The sequence below is a fragment of the Pleurodeles waltl genome, chromosome 8 (assembly GCF_031143425.1).
Source record: "Pleurodeles waltl isolate 20211129_DDA chromosome 8, aPleWal1.hap1.20221129, whole genome shotgun sequence".
NCBI lineage: Eukaryota > Metazoa > Chordata > Amphibia > Caudata > Salamandridae > Pleurodeles > Pleurodeles waltl.
In genome coordinates, this window is record NC_090447.1 from 1,501,397,170 (window position 1) to 1,501,420,103 (window position 22,934).

The window sequence follows — 22,934 nt, forward strand, 5'->3', positions numbered from 1 at the left end:
AACCCAAAACAGGTAGTTCAGTTTTCAACTTTTTGCATTATCTAAGTCCTTGTCCGATCTTGCTTTATTTTTTTTCCGGCTCTTTGCCCTTTTCATTTTGTATTTGTAGTTTAGGTTTCCTTCTTTGTTCGCACTCGTCGGCAGATTTAGCTAAGTGTTGTGTACATAAGCTGTGGTTCCTGTCATGTTGTCAGCCGCCTGCTGTAGTCCAGTGTTCTACCACACTGGAAGGCAAAGTTGCTAAAATGAATATAAAAGCAAAAAAAAGTTTCTATTTGGCACCTGTGGCCTATTATAATCAGACGTTTATTAACTTCTGGCCTCTCCTCTCTCGCCCCTTATTGGTTCTGCCGGCTCCCCCTGAAGGACGCGAAGGGTTCCGACTAACATAGATTTACAGGTGTAATTATTACCAGCCACATGATCATATAATTGTATTTTTTCGTTTCTCTGATTTAGTGTCAACAGAGTATCCACAAAGTGATCTGAGGAGCGATATTAAAACAATATGGAAACTGTCTACAGTAAAAGAAAACTTAGAACCCCGGGGCCATAATACATCAGGGGCGGCCTTAGGGCGGTGCGACCGGTGCGGCCGCACTGGGCGCTGACCTGGAAGGGAGGGGGCGCTGTGTTTAGCAATAATTTACGATTCAAAAGCACTATCTACAGAGTCCCTTGCGCGTCCAGCTTTCAGGCACCAGTAAAAATGTCACAATATCTTGTGATTATTGTTGCTGCTAGAGAGAGAGATCAGAGGAAGTTTTGGCTCACTATAAAGTAGCACAGAGGGTTAATGTGCCTGCTGCAAAGACCAGATCTGTATTTTATGTGGATAGCTGAGTGGATTAGTAAAGCCAGTCTTTACCAGTCCTTTAAAACAAATGAAATGTATGTGAGAGAGGGGCTATGGAGAGATGAGGGCACTTTTGCCTGGTGGTGGTGAGGGAAACCGAGGAAAAGCTCACAGTGCAGGGGGGGGGGGGGGGGGGGGGTTTGGTTACCTCAACAGATTGTCGCACCAGGCGCCACCAGCTCTAAAGCAGGCCCTGTAACAAATGTTTTCAAATGACGTTCATGGTTGCGTTTCTTTTCCGTTTCCTAATTGTGTTACCACAGCTTCAGCAAGAACAGCTGCCACACATCCTTTGTGTCGCTACCCTAGCTAGAAAGTGCTAATTAAGGCATTAATTACTTCTGGAGTCTTACCGTGCTAACCCGAGAAAAACACAAAAATAAGACCGAACAGAAAAAGAGAGAAGGAAGAAGCAAGGAAAAAAACGTCCAGCTGCCCTGAGAACAAGATATGAGCGGCACGCCATGCAGGGCCGGATAGGCCTTCTGTTCCACTGGGCATTTTCCAAGTGGGTTGTACTTGGAGGCAGGTTTTAAAACCCAAAGCTGGTTCTGGTGCCTCTGTCTCTTTCTTCTACCACATGAGGTTATTGTAGCAGATATGGGAAGACTTCGTGAGAGAGGAAGGGAGGGAGCGGGAAGATAGAGAGAAAGCAACCAGTGATGGAGAGAAGGAGAGAGAGAATGGATGGATGGAAAGAGAGATTTCGCGCAAGAAGACATTGGGAGCAGAGCTGGTTTGAGCATTTTTGCAAGGACTGCGTTTGTTTTCCTAGTCCCGCCCTGCACGCAGAAACCAAGTAGGGAACCATCAAGTGAGGTTCCCAATCCTGGAGCAAAAACAAGCATTGCCAAAGCCAATAGTCTTACCTACACAAGAACTGGGGGAAGGTGCTAGGAGTGCTGGCAATGATGACAGAGAGGGGTGAGCGAATGGAGTGGCAACAATACAGGGAAGGGGTGGGTGGGAGGGAGGGGAAGAAGCAACACAGAGTGAACTACTCTTCATTGAAAAAAACACAACAGAGACACCAGAAAACGACACATCCACAATATTTGGCTGCACTAAAATATTTAAAATGACCATTTACAAAAAGAATGAAAAAGGTGCACAATTAGCAAAAATATAAGGTTAACAGGACAAATGTTCAGTTAAAAGGTGTTTAAAATAATCTGTAAAAATAAGTACAAGGTTTAGAACTCAGAAAAGCAGTAAACACACATGAAAACTCAGAATTTACTTTAATTTACGTTGGCTGTTTCTTGGCGTTGTGGAATGCAGTGCACATACTTTTAATTTGTAGAACAGAACTACATAACCGACCCTAAGGGAGCTCATGTTTCCGAGCCCTGACCCCAAGCAAAGATGCAGCACTAGCATGAGAGATCCCTTTACCAGAGTAAGACAAAAAAATACAACATTGAGAAAGCCAATAGTTTTCACCTACAAGAGATCTATTGGTTTGATCAACGCATGAGCTGCTGTGCAACATGGCTTAAAGTAAAGAAGAAAACTCCCTCCATGTTCCTTTTCCAGAAATGTAGTTTTGATTCGGTTTAATTTAGGCAAATGTAGCAGAAGACAATACATGAATTGTAAAATGAAATCACATTTGAAAACGTTGTGTTTGGGTACAGTTATCTGATAACCCTCCCTACTGGTGTAACCCGTCACCATACTGTATGGCAACATGTAAAGGAAACAAAGCTTATTGAATACAGACATTTGCAAGTGGTAGACTATAGGGAGTGCAGAATTATTAGGCAAATGAGTATTTTGACCACATCATCCTCTTTATGCATGTTGTCTTACTCCAAGCTTTATAGGCTCGAAAGCCTACTACCAATTAAGCATATTAGGTGATGTGCATCTCTGTAATGAGAAGGGGTGTGGTCTAATGACATCAACACCCTATATCAGGTGTGCATAATTATTAGGCAACTTCCTTTCCTTTGGCAAAATGGGTCAAAAGAAGGACTTGACAGGCTCTGAAAAGTCAAAAATAGTGAGATATCTTGCAGAGGGATGCAGCACTCTTAAAATTGCGAAGCTTCTGAAGCGTGATCATCGAACAATCAAGCGTTTCATTCAAAATAGTCAACAGGGTCGCAAGAAGCGTGTGGAAAAACCAAGGCGCAAAATAACTGCCCATGAACTGAGAAAAGTCAAGCGTGCAGCTGCCACGATGCCACTTGCCACCAGTTTGGCCATATTTCAGAGCAAGTTAGGAGAATATATCCAGATGTGCCTGTGTTGAAACCAGCAGAAAGTTATCAGTCACATATGCCAGGGTACTACAACAGTGATAGCAGTGCAGGAATGATTCTAGATCCAACAGTAAGGGGAGTACAGAATGGTTACAGCCCAACAATGGCACAAGCTGAATCAACTCAGTTTTTGATGCCTCAAAAGCAGATGCAGGGAGGAAATGCACATGTTCAAATGACGGGGAGCCAGATGGGCATGCCGGCAGTGATGACCCATGGTGTGGGAATGAACATGCCACAGAACATGGGGAATGGACAGAACCCAGACGCGATATCCTTACCCATTACTGTAGGTCCAGCGGTACCTCTGTATAGTCAGCCTAATTCGGGTCTGAGCAGTCAGGGATCAATGCTGCAGAATGGGACAGAAAGAAGGTGCATAGAAAACACTCCGGGGATAACTCCGATAGCGACTCAGCCCAATGGGTCTGGATCCTTGATGGAGTTTAGTCCCATATGTGCTCAGTCAACACTGGTGAGGTCGAGCCCCCCACTGATAATACCTCTCACATCGAACACTGAAAAGTTGCCGCAACCATCGATGGCAGTCGATGTGAATGCTACACTGATGGGAGTAAATGCGCAACAGCTAACCCAGTGGTTCAACAGTCTAAATTCCACACAAAGTTCAGACAGTGGGAAAGGAGAAGATTACTTGAATAGGATGAGGCTGAACATGGAAGCACAAGAATTTGTGGAAGGGAATATGGGGGTGAATAGATTAGAGTCCTACACGGAAGAAGAGCTGAGGTATCTATGTCCAAAGATCACGAAGGAAGTGAACAAGGTACATAAAAGTCTGCAGGAAGTAGCGGACAGAAATGGGATTGACATAGGCAAGACAAAACATTTGAGCAGGAGCTATAGGTTGGATTTTGGGACCACAGATTTTGAACACATGAGATCAGCAGGCATGAAGGCACACCTTAGAGAATTGCTGCAGAGTGCACAAGTGTGGAGGTGCTTAGACAAGTGGGAAAGCAGGTGGGTAAAGAGGAAGGATAAGAGGAGGGACAGTGCTACAGAGCACAATGAGAAAAGACCGCAGAGTAGTGATACAGTAACAATGTTACCAATGAGGGAGACAGCAGGGGGAAAATTAGTACATGTACCATGGCACAGAAGCGACATTCAGTCCTTCACGGACGATTTTCCCAAACTAAGAGAGAAGCCGATTGAATGGTATCAGCAGACTGATAGGTTTGTGAAGCTTGCAAAATGTCTCTGGGAAGACCTGAATACTCTCTTTGAGATTGTGGTTCCGGCAGATTTGTGGGAGGATTGCAAAAGAGCCGTAGGTTGGCCGACAAGTGAACCAGAGAGGAACAGGGAGACAGGTGCACCATCGCCTTTGGTGATGAGCTTGTACTACAAGGTGATTGAGCATTTGAAAACGAAGGTACCTGCGAAAAACGTGGATTGGCAGAAGATTGACCGAACTGCCCAAGAAACTAAAGAATCGATTCATAGTTACTATGAGAGGTTGTTGAAGGCGTTCAAGAATTACAGTGGCACGGAAACCATAGAGGCGAAGGACATGCTCCATTTTGTCTTCAGATTTGTGGAAGGGCTGAGGCCAGAGATAAGTCAAATGATAAAGTCGCACTTGATTTGTTGGCAGTCTAAACCGATTGACGAAGTCTTGACCTATGCGAAATATTGTAGCGACGACATTGAAGTGAAACAGAAAAGGCTGAAAGAGAAGGTGATGATGATGCAGCTTAAGGCAGCTCAAACAGGTCTGCAAGGTTTGCAGGGTTTGCAAGGGATGCAAGGGTTCCCGCAGCAGGTACCACAACCGCAGTTGCAGTTGCAGGGAAACATGGCGTTTCAGCCACAGGCCAGAGGCAGAGGCAGAGGAGGTTTTGTGAATAATGGTCCGGATTTGAACACTGTTGTGACGGGTGTGCAGGCAATGAAGAAGATGATGCCGTGTCACGCGTGCGGAATCGTCGGTCATTGGAAACGCGAGTGCCCGATGGTGGTGCAGGAAGGTGCAGGTGTAGGTGCAGGTACAGGTGTAGGTGTTGGTCAGCAAAACAATGATGTCAATGCATTTCAGACAATGAGGGGACCGAAATTGAGAGGTCCAAACCCAAATTTTCAGACTGTAAATCAATTGCAGGGATTACAACCTATGCAGCCGCAGCAGATGCAGATGCCTCGTATGCAGATGACGCAAATGCAGCCGATGCAACAGCAGTTACCTATGGTACCTAATCAGCAAATGCAAATACCATTGGCACCAATGAGTCAGCAGCAAGTGATGGTTCCTCCACAGGTAACGGGTCAGGTAATGGGTACAAATGGCACCGTACAACAGTTCCCATTACACAGTGAGAGTGGAATAAACAACGTATGGGAGAGTGAAAGTTCAGGAGAAGAAGGAGACTGTGTGCTTGCGGCATCCTTGGAAGTCGATCAAAGGGGTCCGTACGTAGAGGGAAGAGTAATGGGTCATCGTGTTTCATTCTTGGTTGACACGGGAGCCACACGTTCAACTGTTAAGAGCAGTGAAGAACCAAATTTGCCACTCTCAGGGAGGACAGTTCAAGTGGTGGGAGTAGCAAACAGACACCTGACGAACCCAATCACAGATCCGGTTCCAGTAAGCATCGGTAACTATCAAGGGGTACATCAGTTTGTGGTGTGTGACTCAAGCCCGATAGCACTGTTAGGAAGAGACCTATTGTGTAAATTGGGTTGTTCGATAATGTGTTCAAACGAAGGAATAACAATAGAGACGAGCAATGATGGGGAAGACGAGGACAGTGTAGAGGGGGATGAGATAGAAACAGTCGACGAAGAGTATCCTCTGATTTGTCTCTTCCCGATGATAACTGAAGAAGATATCCCAGCCGGACTACGGGAGACAGTCGGAAAGGAAGTGTGGGACATGACAGGGAGAGAGGTGGGATTGATGAAAGGAGTGGAACCAGTGAAAGTGATGGTAAAGCCCAATGCAATCTTTCCCCAGACCCCACAATACCACATGCCACAAGATACCCTCATGAAAGTTGCTCAACTCATTGATGAATTTGTAAAGCAGGGAGTACTGAAAGAAGTGTTAAGCAGTCCGTGTAATTCACCGATAATGGGACTAATAAAGCCAAGTGGGAAAGTCCGACTCGTGCAGGATTTGAGGAAAATAAATGACATCATAATAAAGTGCTGCCCAGTAGTACCGAATCCAGCCGTGATAATGTTTCAAGTTCCTTGCGATGCTGAATGGTTTTCAGTCATCGATTTGTCACAGGCATTCTTTTCTGTACCTCTTCATGAGGACAGCCAATTCCTCTTTTGTTTCAAATTCTTAGACAGGGTGTACAGTTGGTGTCGAATTCCTCAGGGGTTTTCTGAGTCACCGTCAATATTCAATCAGATTCTAAAGAAAGACCTGGAAGCATTAGAATTACCATTCGAGTCAACCCTAGTACAGTACATTGACGACTTACTGATTGCATCAAAGACAGAAAGTGGCTGCACAGCCGATACCATTGCTCTGTTGAATCATTTGGGAAGGAATGGACATAAAGTGTCCCCTTCCAAATGACAGTTTTGTCAGCAGAAAGTGAAATACTTGGGTCACCAAATAGAGAAAGGGTCACGGAGAATAATGAAGGAAAGAGTTACAAGTATACTCCAAATAAGTCCACCAAAGACAAGGAAGGAGGTGAGGAAGTTTTTGGGAATGGTGGGATATTGTCGCCAGTGGATTCCCAACTTTTCGTCCCTAGCGAAGCCCCTACTGAAATTGACCCAAAAGGATGCCTTGGATGAAATTGAGCTGAGAGGAGACGAGATGGATGCTTTTGTTGAACTAAAGGAATGCATGTGCAGGGCTCCAGCTTTAGGTATGCCTGATTACACAAAGCCTTTCACATTGTTTTGCCATGAACGTGATGCATGCTCTTTGTCTGTCTTGACCCAAGCCCATGGTGGCGTGAACAGACCAGTAGCGTATTTTTCAGCTACTTTGGATCCGGTTGCAGCAGCACTCCCAGGGTGTTTGCGCGCCGTAGCAGCAGTTGGTATCAGCCTCACTCAGAGTGAAGGAATAGTGATGGGACACCCAGTAACAGTCATGGTCCCTCACTCAGTTGAGATACTTTTGACCCGCTCCCGAACACAACACATGACTGGAGCAAGACTCACAAGGTATGAAACGATCATTCTGGGCTCACCGAATGTGCAGCTGAAAAGGTGCACTACGTTGAATCCAGCTACCTTGCTTCCTGGAGAAAATGCTGAAATTGAGAACGCTGAAGACGTCGAGCATGACTGCCTTCAGGTGACTGAATTTTGCACAAAACCCCGACCGGACATCAAGGATACCAAGCTTGATGAAAATGACCAAATTCTTTTTGTTGATGGTTCATGTCTAAGAGATGGGATGGAGATTTTGAAAGCAGGATATGCTGTATGTACTGTAACAGGGGTCTTGGAAGCGGGATGGCTTCAAGGAGTCTATTCTGCACAAGTAGCAGAACTTGTAGCCCTCACAAGAGCATGTCAACTGTCTGCTTTGATGAAAGTCACCATTTACACTGATAGTCAATACGGGTTTGGGATTGTGCATGACTTTGGACAACTATGGTCACAGAGAGGGTTCCTGACTTCTTCAGGATCCCCAGTGAAGAACGGGGAGAGAATAAGGGAATTGTTACATGCCATTCAAGTGCCAGCTGAAGTTGCAGTGGTAAAGTGCAGTGCTCATACGAAAGGACAGGACTATGTGTCTCTGGGAAATGCATATGCGGATCAAGTCGCAAGATTTTGTGCCTTGAACTGTATATTACTGAGGGATGATTGGAATACAATAAGTGAGCCAGAACTCGAACCAGCTGAAGCATTTGCCTTGAAGGTTGTAGATACAATAGAAGAGCTAAAACCATTACAGAATAATGTCAGGGAGGATGAAAGAGATTCCTGGATTAAATCGCAATGCATAAAGAGACAAGACGAGTTATGGGTCTCACATGAGGGAAAATATGTTTTGCCAAATAGTCTCTTATCACAGCTTGCGCGGTTCTATCATGGGCAAGCTCACCTAGGGAGAGATGCCATGATAAGATTGTTCAAAACTGATTGGTTTAACCCCAGATTTCGTCAAGCTGCAGAAGCAGTTTGCCATCGATGTGTCACTTGCCAGCAGATGAACCCAGGAAAGGGAACCGTTGTGAGCGCGAGTCACATTGGTAGGGCAAGCGGTCCTTTTAGCCGTATGCAGATGGACTTCATTGAGATGCCTGTGCATGGGGGTCTGAAATATGTGTTGGTGATTGTGTGCATTTTTAGTCACTGGATTGAGGCATACCCCACACGTAGAAACGACAGCCTTACAGTTGCCAAGCTATTGTTGAGGGAGTTGATACCACGTTTCGGATTCCCGATCTCTTTAGAATCAGATAGGGGAAGTCACTTCAATAACGAGGTGATAAAGTTACTTTGCGAAGCGCTGAACATTGAGCAAAAGCTGCACTGTAGCTATCGCCCTGAAGCATCAGGACTGGTGGAGCAGATGAATGGTACGCTGAAATCGAGAATGGCAAAAATATGTGCATCGACAAATTTGAAATGGCCTGACGCATTGCCCTTAGTGCTAATGTCAATGAGAAACACTCCTGATAGAAAAACTGGATTGTCTCCGCACGAAATTCTCATGGGCAGGGCTATGAGACTTCCTGCAGTTCCCGCAAACATGCTTTTGAATATTACAGATGATATGGTGTTAGACTACTGCAAAGGACTGGCTGACGTGGTTCGCTCTTTCTCTCACCAGGTGGAAGCGACCACCTTGCCACCGATCCAAGGTCCAGGACACGCACTGAAAGCAGGTGACTGGGTCGTGGTAAAGAAGCACGTGAGAAAATCGTGTCTGGAACCCCGTTGGAAAGGCCCTTTTCAAGTGATCCTGACGACAACTACCGCTGTGAAGTGTGCGGGGGTTCCCAACTGGATTCACGCCAGTCACACAAAGAAGGTGTTGTGTCCCACAGATGAGGAAGTTGAAGCGCTGAAACTACCAGTGCCTGATAAAGCAGTGCCGAGTGCTGAGACAGAACAAAAGCGAACTGAAAGCGAACAGGCAGAAGCAGGAGAGAAAGAGATATTGTTGGAAGGTGAAGAGTCCGACTCACTTGGGGAAGACCCAGGAGAAAGTTCAGACAGCGACGAAGAAGCTGCAGGTGACAAGGAACCTGAAGCAGCTGAGGATAGCAAAAAGCCTGAAGCAGCTGAAGGTGACAAAGAACCTGAAGCAGCTGAAAGTGATAAAGAGCCTGAAGAAAGTAACGGTGACGAAGGGCTCGAAAAAGGTGAAAAGGCAGGAGGGCCTGATCAGAGGAGGGCTCTCCCAGAAACAGACGATACAGAAAAAGAAAAGGAGAACGTGATCGATTCCCCAGAAGAAGGGGATAAGGCAGAACAGAACGAAAAGGTTCAAACTTCCACAGAAAAGATCGCAGGTCCATCAAATGGACATGGTGCAAAGAGAAGACTAAGGCGGTCATTCTGACCCTGGCGGTCAGAGACCGCCAGGGCGGAGGACCGCGGGAGCACCGCCGACAGGCCGGCGGTGCTCCAATGGGGATTCCGACCGCGGCGGTAAAGCCGCGGTCGGACCGGCAACACTGGCGGGCTCCCGCCAGTGTACCGCCGCCCCATTGAATCCTCCAAGGCGGCGCAGCTTGCTGCGCCGCCGAGGGGATTCCGACCCCCCCTACCGCCATCCAGATCCCGGCGGTCCGACTGCCGGGATCCGGATGGCGGTAGGGGGGGTCGCGGGGCCCCTGGTGGCCCCTGCAGTGCCCATGCCACTGGCATGGGCATTGCAGGGGCCCCCGTAAGAGGGCCCCTAAATGTATTTCACTGTCTGCTGTGAAGACAGTGAAATACGCGACGGGTGCAACTGCACCCGTCGCACAGCTTCCACTCTGCCGGCTCGATTCCGAGCCGGCTTCATCGTGGAAGCCTCTTTCCCGCTGGGCTGGCGGGCGGCCTGAAGGCGACCGCCCGCCAGCCCAGCGGGAAAGTCAGAATTACCGCCGCGGTCTTTCGACCGCGGAACGGTAACCTGACGGCGAGACTTTGGCGGGCGGCCTCCGACGCCCGCCAAGGTCAGAATGAGGGCCTAAGTATCTCACCAGTAAAAGAAAAGGGCAAAGAAAGTTTGAACGAAGGAGGAAGGCCGAAAGTAAAAGAGAAGAGAAAGGAAGTGACTGTCGTGGAACAATCGTCAAGTGAAGAAAAAGACTTGGCAAAAGAGGAAAGTGCCAGTGAAGCAGAGTCGAAAAGAGAAGCAAAATTGAAAAGAAAAAGGATACCAAATAGGAGGTATTCCGGTCCTGAATGGGCATATGCAGTCAATGATGATTGGACAGACGAGTTTGTATCTCTAAGCATCGAGAACGAAGAAGAAGAAGAGATACCAATAGAAAAGAAAAGTTTCATAGACTCTGTCGATTGAAAGGGTAAATGATATTGCTTGCTACAATATAACGTGAAAGAAACAACCAGCTGAGACATTGTTAAACCGGATGAGACATTTGCTAAACTGATAAAGACTGAGTCATTGCCGAATTGAGACAAATGCTGCTAACCGAAAAGTGACTGGCCTTTTGAAGAAGACGGTGTGAACATTGTGCTTGTTCAGCTTTGTAACTGAATTGCTGAATAGTTTCATTTATAAGTGCTTCTAGCTCTCTGATTCTATACAGATCATGACGCAAAACAATAGAAAGAAATATTGTAAATATGTGTGTATAGGCTTGGTAATTACATGCGTAATAATAATAATGGGAATTGTGTTTGGAATGCAGGGAAAGGGTGAAAGTGAGAAAATAGAGCCTTCTACTATTGCTCCTGTTACTGTCACTGAACTAACACCATTGAAAAGACTAGCAATGGATGAGAGGCTCTTGCACGATAAGAAAGAGCTTTCGTATAACGTTTTCTATCGCTTATTAACAGAGTATGTTGAAACTATGGATGCGAAGGATTGTTATGTGTGTACCCAGATACCGACATCAGTAAAGGAAGGGGTGACTTATCACCACATGCCTCTTACATACGGGATTACATGTAGTATAGTAATGTCTAGATTTTATGGTCAAACTAACATACAGTATTTTTACTCGAATTATGATGTTACCTTTGCTTATGTTCCTATAATAGCGCAGCTAAGCGAGATCGCAAAATATTGGGATTATAAAATTATGGGGGAATTTTTCGAGCCAATGCAACCTTTTGAAACGGCTCATGCTCATAGGGAAAACCTTACTTGCTCAGTCTCTGCTGTAGAAATAAGCTTTTTGGATCGCACAGATGATAGAAGGGCTCAAATGAAAGCGAAATTAGAAAAGGAGTTACATAAGAGGACTTCAGTAGATAATTATGATTTTGCTGCTATAAAGACACAAGGGAAAATAGCTTTAGATGCTTGGCATGTAGGGAAGTTTTGTATATATCGAGGGGAATCTTATTATGACAATATTTTTGTAGGAGCGAGTGAATGCAAACATACGTTTATTTTTAAGGCCAAATGGACATTCATGATGAACGGACTTGACCCTGTCATTCCAGGTGTATATTACATTTGTGGGCATAATGCCTATTATCGTCTCCCAAAGGGATGGTGGGGGAGATGTTATTTGGGTATAGTGTTTCCAAAGGTTTATCAGCTGGATGACGTATCGATGATTGAAAAGACATCTGGATCCCATCGTATCCAGAAAAGAGAGACTGCAGCTGCTGTGGTAGGTGATATATTTGGAGCCATGATTCCTTCATTGGGAGTTGTGCTGAATTCCATCAAGATACGAAAGTTGTCTACTATAGTGGATAACATGTTGACAAAGTTTTCAGGTGCTATAATCCTGATAGATGCTGAGCTTGCAGCGGAAAGAGCTATGACTCTTCAAAATAGGCTTGCTTTAGACATTCTTTTAGCAAAGGATGGAGGCGTTTGCAAAATGATTGGTGCACGTCACTGTTGCACCTATATACCGGATAATAGTGTGAAGATTAAAACTATGCTTGCTAATCTAACAAAAGAAAGTGCAGATTTGAAAGAACTGAAAGAACCAGGAGTGTGGGAGAAGGTTGGAAAGGGAATAGCTTCAATGGGACATTGGATTGGGGGAATTTGGAATGGAATATTATTGAAAATAATAGAAGGAATATTAATAGTAATAATTTGTGTATTTGGAATTTGGGGAATAAAAAGGGGAATAATAATGATTATGGAAAGAATTAAAAGAAGAAAAGAAGAGAAAATTATGAAAAGAATGGCAGAAGAATACAAAGCACAAACTAGGGGAATAAAAAGGAAAAGGGAACTGACAGAATTTTAATGGAATAAAATTTGTGGGGATGATTTGTGTGATGACAAGTAGTCATCAGAGGAGGGATTGATGAAGCAGAAAATGAAGGTTTTGATTTATTAACGCTTAAACGTAGTGCTGAAATAATCATGTGTGACATTAACCGAATTAATTAAGATTGTACGGGGACAAAATGTGCCCTCAGAGTAGTTTGCCATCATTTATACGCGTGCTTTATATAACGTGGTGTATTAGAATTGCACTAATCCGACATAATCATAAACGTGTGCTACGATTTGCTTGTTTGAAATGCTTTAGCTTAGCATTACTTTAGCGGAGGCTTTGGCCTAGTTGCCTGGTCTCACGGTTTAGATGCCCGTATTTTTCCACTGTGCTATTAAACGTGTATTCTTGCTTGAAGCTGTACTTTTCCACAAGCTGTTCACATGCTTATCTTAAAGTTAGTGCCAGCCTGGCATATTTTCTCTTTAATTCAAGGTCGACTTGCAGGTGCGGACAATGGAGGCTCTGAGAGTAAGCTAATTGGGAAACAATGTTGCGATTTGCGTACCCATCTCCAAGGATAATGTATGCTTAAGTAAAAGCTTGAGAACTGTCGTTTTTGATTGGTCAATTTGAAGCTAACCTATGAACCCTCCAATGGAGACCCTACTGGACTTGAACTGTTGTCTATAAAACCCAGGTGCACGAGAAGAAATCAGATCATTACGGCCATTACCCGGACACTACGCCATTTTGACTTCGTAGCTATTATGGCCCACTTTGCTGCGACGCCATTTTGAGAGACTTTGATTCTTTCTCTAATCGAGAGAAAGAGACTTTAAATGATTCTTGCCCTAGAGACTGTAACTTTGATTTGATCCCTTTGCATGAAGTAATAGTTTTACCTTGCCGCCGTGAGGCAATTGCCCCGTTCACCCCTGCCCCTTTGCCCAGTCCTATGCCGATCGAAACGGTACCCATGATGACCGAAGAACGGTACCTGTGAGACGAAGACTTCCTTGTATGCTGATCGTAATTGGTAAATATGAAAGGAAATTGTAAAATTGCATTGTGTTTCTTTTAGGTAACCAACTGCTGATTTTTGGTAAGACCCCTAGTTAGGAGTTTTTCTAAATTAATGTTGCTAAATTGTTTTTGCATGAAGTCCCACATGCTGATGCTAATTTGAGGTTAGACGAGGATTCCATGTGTTGCACGATGCAATTTGAGATCTTGTTATGCTGACTAAATGTACGCAATTAGCCCATTACAGATTATCGTATTAGTGCTTTGCATTGCCATTATCGAATGCCTTGTGATTCAAATGCTACATAGGTTACACTTGTTTCGACGTTATGGACAGCTATTAATGTTCATATATGTTTATCATTTGGTGTTGAGAAACATTTATATTGTGCTAGCTTTGTTAATATAGGGAAATAAATTCACTAACTTTGCAATACACTGGTGTGGTTCTTCCTGACTGAAAGGTCAGGGTTCGCCGAAATGTATTCTGGATTAATTGTTAAGTGTTATGTTGTTCAAGGTGTTGCTTATGTTCGTTATTGATTATTGATTTTGATGAGATTGATCGATTAAGAGTACAGAGAGTTCCCACTAAGTCAAAAGATTCATCGGCCTAAAGAGCGTCCAAAACAGGTAAAATTATTAGTACGGACCGCTCTATCAGAGGGAAAACAGTACACCTCTCTGAACAGTGTCTGGGAGGCTGTGGTTGCTGCTGCACGCAATGTTGATGGTGAACAGATCAAAACACTGACAGAATCCATGGATGGCAGGCTTTTGAGTGTCCTTGCAAAGAAAGGTGGCTATATTGGTCACTGATTTGTTTTTGTTTTGTTTTTGAATGTCAGAAATGTATATTTGTGAATGTTGAGATGTTATATTGGTTTCACTGGTAATAATAAATAATTGAAATGGGTATATATATTTTTTTTGTTAAGTTGCCTAATAATTATGCACAGTAATAGTCACCTGCACACACAGATATCCCCCTAACATAGCTAAAACTAAAAACAAACTAAAAACTACTTCCAAAAATATTCAGCTTTGATATTAATGAGTTTTTTGGGTTAATTGAGAACATGGTTGTTGTTCAATAATAATATTAATCCTCAAAAATACAACTTGCCTAATAATTCTGCACTCCCTGTATACTAGAACAGGTAAATAGCATGTGTAGGTATTAAATCATCTTAACCACTCTTCTCTCCTGCCACGTTATCCTTCCATTCTACTCCCATGCTTACGCTGTTCACAGTAACAATCCATTTCCCGAACTCTGAGAGAGCTCAGACCAGTGGGCCCAGTAAAACATCAGCAAACACAAAATAGACCCAGCCAGCACCATCCTGGACCCAGCTGCCTAGGCAACTGGGAAATTCGGACAAGGATTAGAGGAGGCAAGACCATAGAGAGCTTGGCAGATGGAGAGAGAGGTCATCACCAAAGTGAGCTGGCTAGATGAAGAAAGGTCATCACCATAGAGAGCTGGCTAGATGGAGAGAGAGGTCATCACCATAGAGAGCTGGCTAGATGGAGAGAGAGGTCATCACCATAGAGAGCTGGCTAGATGGAGAGAGGTTATCCCCATAGAGAGCTGGCTAGATGGAGAGAGGTCATCACCATAGAGAGCTGGCTAGATGGAGAGAGAGGTCATCACCATAGAGAGCTGGCTAGATGGAGAGAGGTCATAACCATAGAGTGCTGGCTGGATGAAGAGAGAGGTCATCACCATAGAGAGCTAATTAGAGGATAAGCGACACACAGCTTAGTGGTGCGAGTAGCGATGTGTCTATAGAGATTGTATTGGGAGCCGTGAAGCATATAGATCATTAAAGAGGTTATTCATGGGAGAAAAAAAGATTGTAAAAAGAGAACCAAAAGGAGAAGAGCATCATTGCTTCATAAGTGACCAGAGGTGGACAACCCAGCAAATTCTAGGCAACCATGAAGCGGGAGGGCGTGGGGGACAGGGCAAACAACAAGAATGGGAGAGAGGGTCTGCAAACACATACATTCAGTTCTAGGTAAAAAAAAAAAGTACCTCTACAAGCAGTGGTCAGTGGAAGGACACTGGCTGCAGACAGGAAACTACTTGTACATGCTCCATGGAAGAAGAGAAAGTTGAAGCAGCAGGAAGCCCTGACCAGTGAGAAGCAAAGAAATGACCGCGACGTGGTGTTCAACTAATGGCGAGTAACATAAAGTATGGGGCAAGAGCGAGATTAATAAATTATAGGAAAAGTCAAGGGTGTTAAACATTCAGCGAGACAAATAACAGTCTACTCTCCCAAATAATTGAATACATTGTCAAGTAAACATTGATTTACTTTACAAAACCCAAATCAAAAATCATACCTTTTCTAACGCACTGAATGTACAAATGTTTTTAAAAAACGAAACTCTAGTTTGGATTATTTATACAACTGAAAATGATTATTTTTCCCCTGGTGCCATCATTTCTATAATATGTAGCAGCATCACCTCAAGATGGCTACCACGTGGCCACACAATTCAACTCCTTCTTCTATGTTAGCGTCCGAATGGTCAACAACAGATACAGCTCCTTGACCTCTACAGACCGGTAGGGTTGGTTAATCCCAATCTGGTAGCAGTATGGGGCTGTAATTACATTTATAGTGCTCGTCACACCATTGATGTGGCAGCGAAGCAGACAGGCACAGATGTCTATGGAACTGTTTCAGAAATATCAATTTTGTGAATCTTTTCCCAAGTCTCAACTTGTGCACAGAGATCCAAATACATAATGCGGTAGGCTTAATGGTGAACCGCAATGAATGATATTTTCAGTTTTTTTGTGATGTACAGCATTCTTTATTCAATTGTCCACAATGATATGGGAAGTTATAGCTTCAAGATAGCAGACCTGATTGTTGCATGCTGTGTGCATGGGGTGGTTGTTACAGTGTCAATGTGAGTTTTTGTTTTACGTGTGAGGGCTTTAAAGATTGTCTGGAAAACCACTGTGACTGTGGATGGGGAGCTGTTGTTATTGAGTGGCGGCAACTGGTGCGGATTAAAGCTCAGAGCCGTGCTGGAATTGGGAACAAGCAAGGACGGGAGAAGGGGATGGGTATACTGGTAAGCAACAACAATGGTGGGGGGAGCAACGTGGAGATGAAGAAATAGTACCTGAATCACAGCACAAGCAGTGCTTGGACAGTAATCAACATAAATCAATCTGTGCTTGGTCCATGCTCAACAGAAGAAACGGGAAGTGATGCCCGGCAAGCGCTGGCCAATTAGGAGGCACCAAAGAAGAGTGATGATGAAGCCAATGAAAGATAAGCAATGAGTGGGCTCCAAGCCTTTTTGTTTGTAAACAATAACCCTCGCATTGGCAGCGCATGCACTGTCGGAAGACTAGACCTAAAAAAATGAGGGGACAAAATGGGAGGCAAAGCAATAAGGAGGCCATGCACTTCATCCAGTGTTCAAAAGTGAAATGACATACACCTACACTCCTTAAAAAATAATTACTTATGCCCACGGGTGAAGAACAAATCTCGTCCAATCAAAATACAGGGAGACTGCAATGCTCCTTCGGCACAACAACTACATGGCAGGGAGGAAAGCCATTGAACTGGGAGTAGGGAAATCCCACAGACAAGAAAAACATCCAGCCATGAGTAAAGGACATACCCGAAGGCCACTCTAAGTATATCTTAAAGGATTGATTTCACTGCTGTCTGCAACAGACAGCTAGAGATTTCTGTAAACAGGACCCTAACAAGCTAGTGGCACTCATGTCCCTGTCACATTTTCTTGGAAGTCACAGATATATACTGGTAGAAATGGGTTCCATCCATTTAATCTCTTTGGATGTTTTGCTTTTATGGACTATCTGGTTTATGGACTTCTGCAATGGTTAAGTCTCAATATTGCAAGTATGTTATAAAGGCTTTTGTGTGCTGACAGTCAGGGGCATATTTATACTCTGTTTGCGCCGAATGTGCGTCAAAAGTTTTGACGCACATTCGGCGCAAACACTGCCCCATATTTATACTTTGACGTCCGACGCAGCGGGCGTCAAAGTTCCACCATGTGCGCCATTTTTTAGAAGGGTGAACCAGCCTTGCGTTAATTATATGCAAGGTAGGCGTTCCCTTCTAAAAAATGACTTTAAGGCCTGTGCCCCATATTTATACTGTGACGTCATTTTGACGCACAGGAGGGGGCAGGCCTTAAAAAAACGGCACCCAGCCTGATGGGCGCCGTTTTTTAACGCCTGGGTCAGGGCAGGCGTTAAGGGACCTGTGGGCTCAGAAGGAGCCCAGAGGTGCCCTCCCATGCCCCCAGGGACACCCCCTGCCACCCTTGCCCACCCCAGGAGGACACCCAAGGATGGAGGGACCCGTCCCAGGGAAAGAAAGGTAAGTGCAGGTAGGTATTTTTTTTTTGTATTTTTTTTGTGGCATAGGGGGGCCTGATTTGTGCCCCCCTACATGCCACTATGCCCAATGACCATACCCAGGGGACATAAGTCCCCTGGGCATGGTCATTGGGCAAGGGGGCATGACTCCTGTCTTTGCTAAGACAGGAGTCATTTCAATGGGGGTCGGCGTCGATAAAAAATGGCGCAAATCGGGTTGAGGCCAAAATTTTGCCTCAGCCTGACTTGCCCCATTTTTTGACGCCCAAGCTCCATTTTCCCCTACGCCGGTGCTGCCTGGTGTGAGTCATTTGTTTTGACACACACCAGTCCGCAGCGCCGGCTAACGTCATTCAATAAATACGGCGCCCGCATGGCGCTTTGGAATGACGTTAGCCGGCGTTAAAATTTTTGACGCACAACTGCGTTGGCGCAGTTGTGCGTCAAAAAGTATAAATATGTGCCTCAGTGTCCTCCTTTTAAGATAAAGTCTGCTCCTGCACAGCTAGAGTAATATGATTTGGGCTGGTTGCACATGAACTCCTGCACAGATGTGTGCGCATATGTATTCAGGCTGAGCAGGTGAGACTACCCGCTACCCCAGCCCAGTATCTGCATGGAGGTAGCCCGCATTAGGAGGGACCCTTCATAGATTGGTGCTAACCTGGGCAGGACTTATTATGTGAAAGGTCATTAATACTGCGAGTATGTAAATCTGGAATGCTTCACTGAAGTACAGTGCTTACTGTATTACACACTATGGACATAATCTACCCCAAAGTACAGTTGCTCCATAGATTGGTCTAGAGATGAGTGTGTCACACCATTCCCAGGGTAAATCAGGATACTGAATGCAGATCTGATGTTCATTTTCACATGTCAGCACTTCAAGTTTTATCATGTTTTTCCGGTTCAGGTCTAAATGAGATTTGGGCCTTTAAATCACCCTGCTGGGCCAGGTAATTACTCTGCTGGCGTGCTGGAGAATCCAAGGCCTCCCCACGCAGTAGGACCATTAGCCAGTAATTAAGCCTGCTCCTAGGAGAAGAAGGGATGGGAACAAATCAGCCTCTGCTAATTACTTTTCACCCTACACCCATGAAAAACAAAGGTGTGTATCCAGACCCCAGGAGTCAGTCATAGGAGAGGCTGCTGCTTGTAGTTTTGGAGAGAAGGGACCAGGCAGCTTTGCAGGAGGGTTGGGGCACAATAGAGAAGTTTTTGAGAAGAACAGACTGGACCTGCTGGAAGTGACACCAGAGAAACATCCATCTAGAATAAGGAAGACCCATGGCTCCTGCAGAGATAGACTCTAGGACCTTTGGACTTCAGCTGACACCCAGAGGCTAGAATTTGTTTCTCCAGGGCCAGTGGTGCTGGCTCCCATAAACGTTACAGTAAAGGGATGAAATTGTTGGGAGGACTTTTGATGATACCCTGGATCTGCTGTGGCCTAGTTGTGGAGAAGTATCACCTTCAGATGGAGGGGGCCCATGACGTCTGCTGACCCAGGTGCTCTGCCAGATGGCCAAAAGAGACAGTAGGATCTGGAAGGTGCAGGTAGAGAGGACATTCTGCCTTGAGGGCCCTGACGTGCTGCTGAGGAAGACACCAGTCCCAGGAACAATGCTAGATGCCAAGAGAGAAGACAAGGCCTGGGCAAGGAGGGAGAGAAGTAAAAATGAGACTCCACAAAAATTGTAAATTTTAAGGGCCAGACAGTCTGAAGAATTCACTTCTGGTGCCTGAAGCAACTTTCCTGATGCTATGAATGTCACTGTAAGAGGGTTCCGTTCTTTTGATTTTAATCGTGTTGATTTGGGTTATAGTGACATATTTTTGCTTCATTAATGCTCCTAGGACATTTCACAGTGGAAATGTCCCTGACAAACTATTTTAGTTGGCGAGCTTCCCTCAGTGGCCATGTAGTGACCATGCTGCTTCCTTACTCTTTTTCCCCTCTCTACCCTACAGACCTTTTTATTTCTTTGCACTACCCTTCCCCAGAACTGTTTTTATTGGTAGCCCAGGAAGAGGCGCTACTCCTTAGAAGCAAATTAAATTCAGATACATCTCCTCCTCATATACCTCTCAGGCCCTACTCCCTTTTGTTTTAATTCAGGGTGGCATCTCTGTGCCTTTTGTTTCTATGGGGGCAGAGGAAGTGGCAGTGGTTGTCTCCTCCTACCTTTTTGTTTTGTGTCGCCGCCTGCTGCAACTGCACTATGACACCCTGCGGTTCAATGCAGGTGTGAAATTGTCCTGCATCATGGAGAAAGCACTACAGAGCCAACTATGGTGGCACTTGTCCACCATGTGGCTTCTTCTGCCAGCGTGCATGGCAGTAGGCTCGCACCTCTGAGACATGTGGTAGGTGCATGGAGATTGCAGATCAGAGCTGGGCCATAGGACCCAATCAGCTACCAAGCCTGGACCTGGTCTGTAGCACCATGCAGGGCATGGCCAAGGGCCCCACTGCTTCCCTTTCGGTGGTGTGTTATTTTGTGGCTTTTAGATCTCTGTGCAACAGCGGCAGGTGCTCGGCATTCTGCTTACCTCTTCTCTGCTGCCCGTGTGGGGCTTGAGACACCCTTGCGGTGCTTAGAGACTAGGCATTACAGGTCACTTGTGGCAGGAGAGCTGGACTTGTTGCTGTCCGTGGGTATAAGCACAGGTCATGCTAGGGGTGGTGAAAAGGTAACCATGGACCGGACTCAATCTATCTAAAGTTATTGTGGCTCAAGTAGGCAAAGAGTGATGGGCCTATGCTCATTTCTCTGGACTTCTGACATCTCTCACAGAATGTGCCTGTGCTAAGAGCCATGTTGTTGAGCTAAACAATTTTAAAGTCTTTTGCTTTTGTGTGCAGACGTCTCAGTTTGTTGGTCCAAATATGTCTGATCTGCTAGGCTGCTAGTCCTAGAGGCATGGGAGAACCTACTGTTGTACTTCCATAGGCATGTGCTGTGTGTGAGATAACACACACTGCTGCATCACAGAACTGGGTCCATGTGTGTGCTTGTGCAGTCGATGCCTTTTCTGCACCTGTTGTGTGCTTCTGCTCTTCGGGTGCCTGATGCTTGTGTTTGTGTACAAACATTGTTGCCTGTTCTGTGCAAGTGATGCAAGCTTTCATTGCTTCTGTTTTTGTGGTGTAACATGCAACGCTGGGAATGTGCCTGCATAGCGGGACTTTCATGAAGCACCTTGAGAAATGACTAGAGGGTGTCCCTTCAGAGCAAAGTTTCTGGACGTCAAAACTCATGGGAACTATTAATGAGTGGGTTTATTACACCCATCTCCTAAACACAGCATACATAAGTCAGTTCCATCCGGTGGCTGTGAAGCTCAAATTTCCCAACTAAAAATACAGTAGGCTACAGCGTGAAGGGGTGAGATGACCAATATTTCCATATGGACCAGGGACAAAACTGATTTGCTGGGCCTGTCTTTAGTGTGGCTCAGTTGGTGAAAAACAATTGGGTTTGAATGCTACCACAAGTGATTGCCACTGTTTAAACTATTTGCAAGCATTCACCCTCTCACCTTTGGTAGTTTGAGTGCTAGAAGTGTGCCAGGTAATAAATTTGTACCCATTCACAGACTACTTCTGTGGGTAAATATTTACTATTATTTTAGTATACCATTCACTATGTACATTTAAGTTTCTCCTCCAAAAAATAAACAAGTGTAAAACTCTTAGTGAAATGAGAACGAGAAAAACGGATTCGGACAGACCCAACTACCAAGGTAAGAATGCATTTGGGTTGTGTCACTCCCAAAACACCCCTCCTGAAGCCACACCCCTGCCCCACCCATTTGGGCCTGGTATTTCTCCCTGGAAACTCAAGAACACGTCACATCAACACAACGGCCTGGAGTCCCTGCCCTGGGATGGCTTATTTTAAATGTATTTTCATTGCGCACTCTTCTTCCTCTCTCCTACGAGAAGCCTTTGGGGTAGTGTTGTCATATTGGTTACATGTAGGCAGAGCTCCTTTGTTCCATCCTCACCTTTTACAAATCATTTTATCAAGTGACTGATGGCCCTTGTACTAAGCCCGAGTCCCAAATACGGGTGGACACACCAGCAAATAAAAGGATGAGCTGAGCTAAGGGTCTTGCTTGGCTCCAAGAGATCATGCATGAACTGAGCTGTGAAAAGGTTTGGCAAGGCATACATGAAGGAATAGTACAATGATTCCATGGATCCAAACTGTGGTGGACAACAACTTTACATCAAATTTACATGAAAACAGAATGATTGGCTCAGAGGTAGCTAAAGGATAAAAAGTATGTATTTCTTTTATATTCCCAATGTCTTTCTTCTCAATCTCACTTCATGTAATTTATTTACCTCTTTCACACTGGTCACTCATTCATTACTAATTCTTTCCCTACCCTCTCCTTTTCCTCCTCCCTATCTTTCTGTTTCCCTTTCTCTCTCTCCATCTCTCAACTGCTTCATTCTTTACTTTTTTACAATTTTCATCCTTTCTCTTTTTGTGTCATTGAGTTTGGCTCCTTTGGCACCGATTAGCTTCCACCCTTCAAATTGTTCGTGCAATGATTTTAAAGTGCTTTTGTCTGAACATCTTTGGTCTCCATTCAAAGCAGCAGGGTCTGCCACTGGGCCTGATGGCCAGGAAGGATCAATTTAGAGTCAGCTCGCCATACCTGTTTCCGCCCTCCTTTCTCAGCATCACCCGCACTCTTGTTCAAGGCGTCATACTCCTCTCTTTGGCCAACCGCTAGTTTCTGAAAGAAGAAGGCAGATATGTGAACGTTGAAGGTCTCAAGGTTTGCAGTGGCACACAGTAGAACTACGGTGCCAAAGAGCTACAAAGGCGAAAGAAGTAATAAATGTATTGCCTACCAATAACCATTATAAAATAGAATTATATTTCTGGAATAGACACTTTTACAGTGTTATGTTACATTGATATGTATAGTGCACTAATCAGCCGAGAGGGTATCCAGGCACTTGGGCAGGTGTGCAAGTTTGCGGTAACCGAGGTTCTTGTAATAAGAGCCAGGTCTTCAGTTTCTTGCGGAACTCGAGAAGTTAG

At 44.9% G+C, this 22,934-nt stretch overlaps 1 protein-coding gene across 2 annotated transcripts in view; it reads right to left on the reverse strand.

Annotated features, from left to right (window-relative positions):
• Nucleotides 1-22,934, reverse strand: part of CD247 (CD247 molecule) — a 186,524-nt gene that overhangs the window by 57,855 nt on the left and 105,735 nt on the right. For both annotated transcript variants that reach the window (XM_069202761.1, XM_069202760.1), the window contains exon 4: nt 22,543-22,623. In XM_069202761.1, the coding sequence (XP_069058862.1) occupies nt 22,543-22,623 (81 nt within the window). The remainder of the gene's footprint in view (nt 1-22,542; nt 22,624-22,934) is intronic.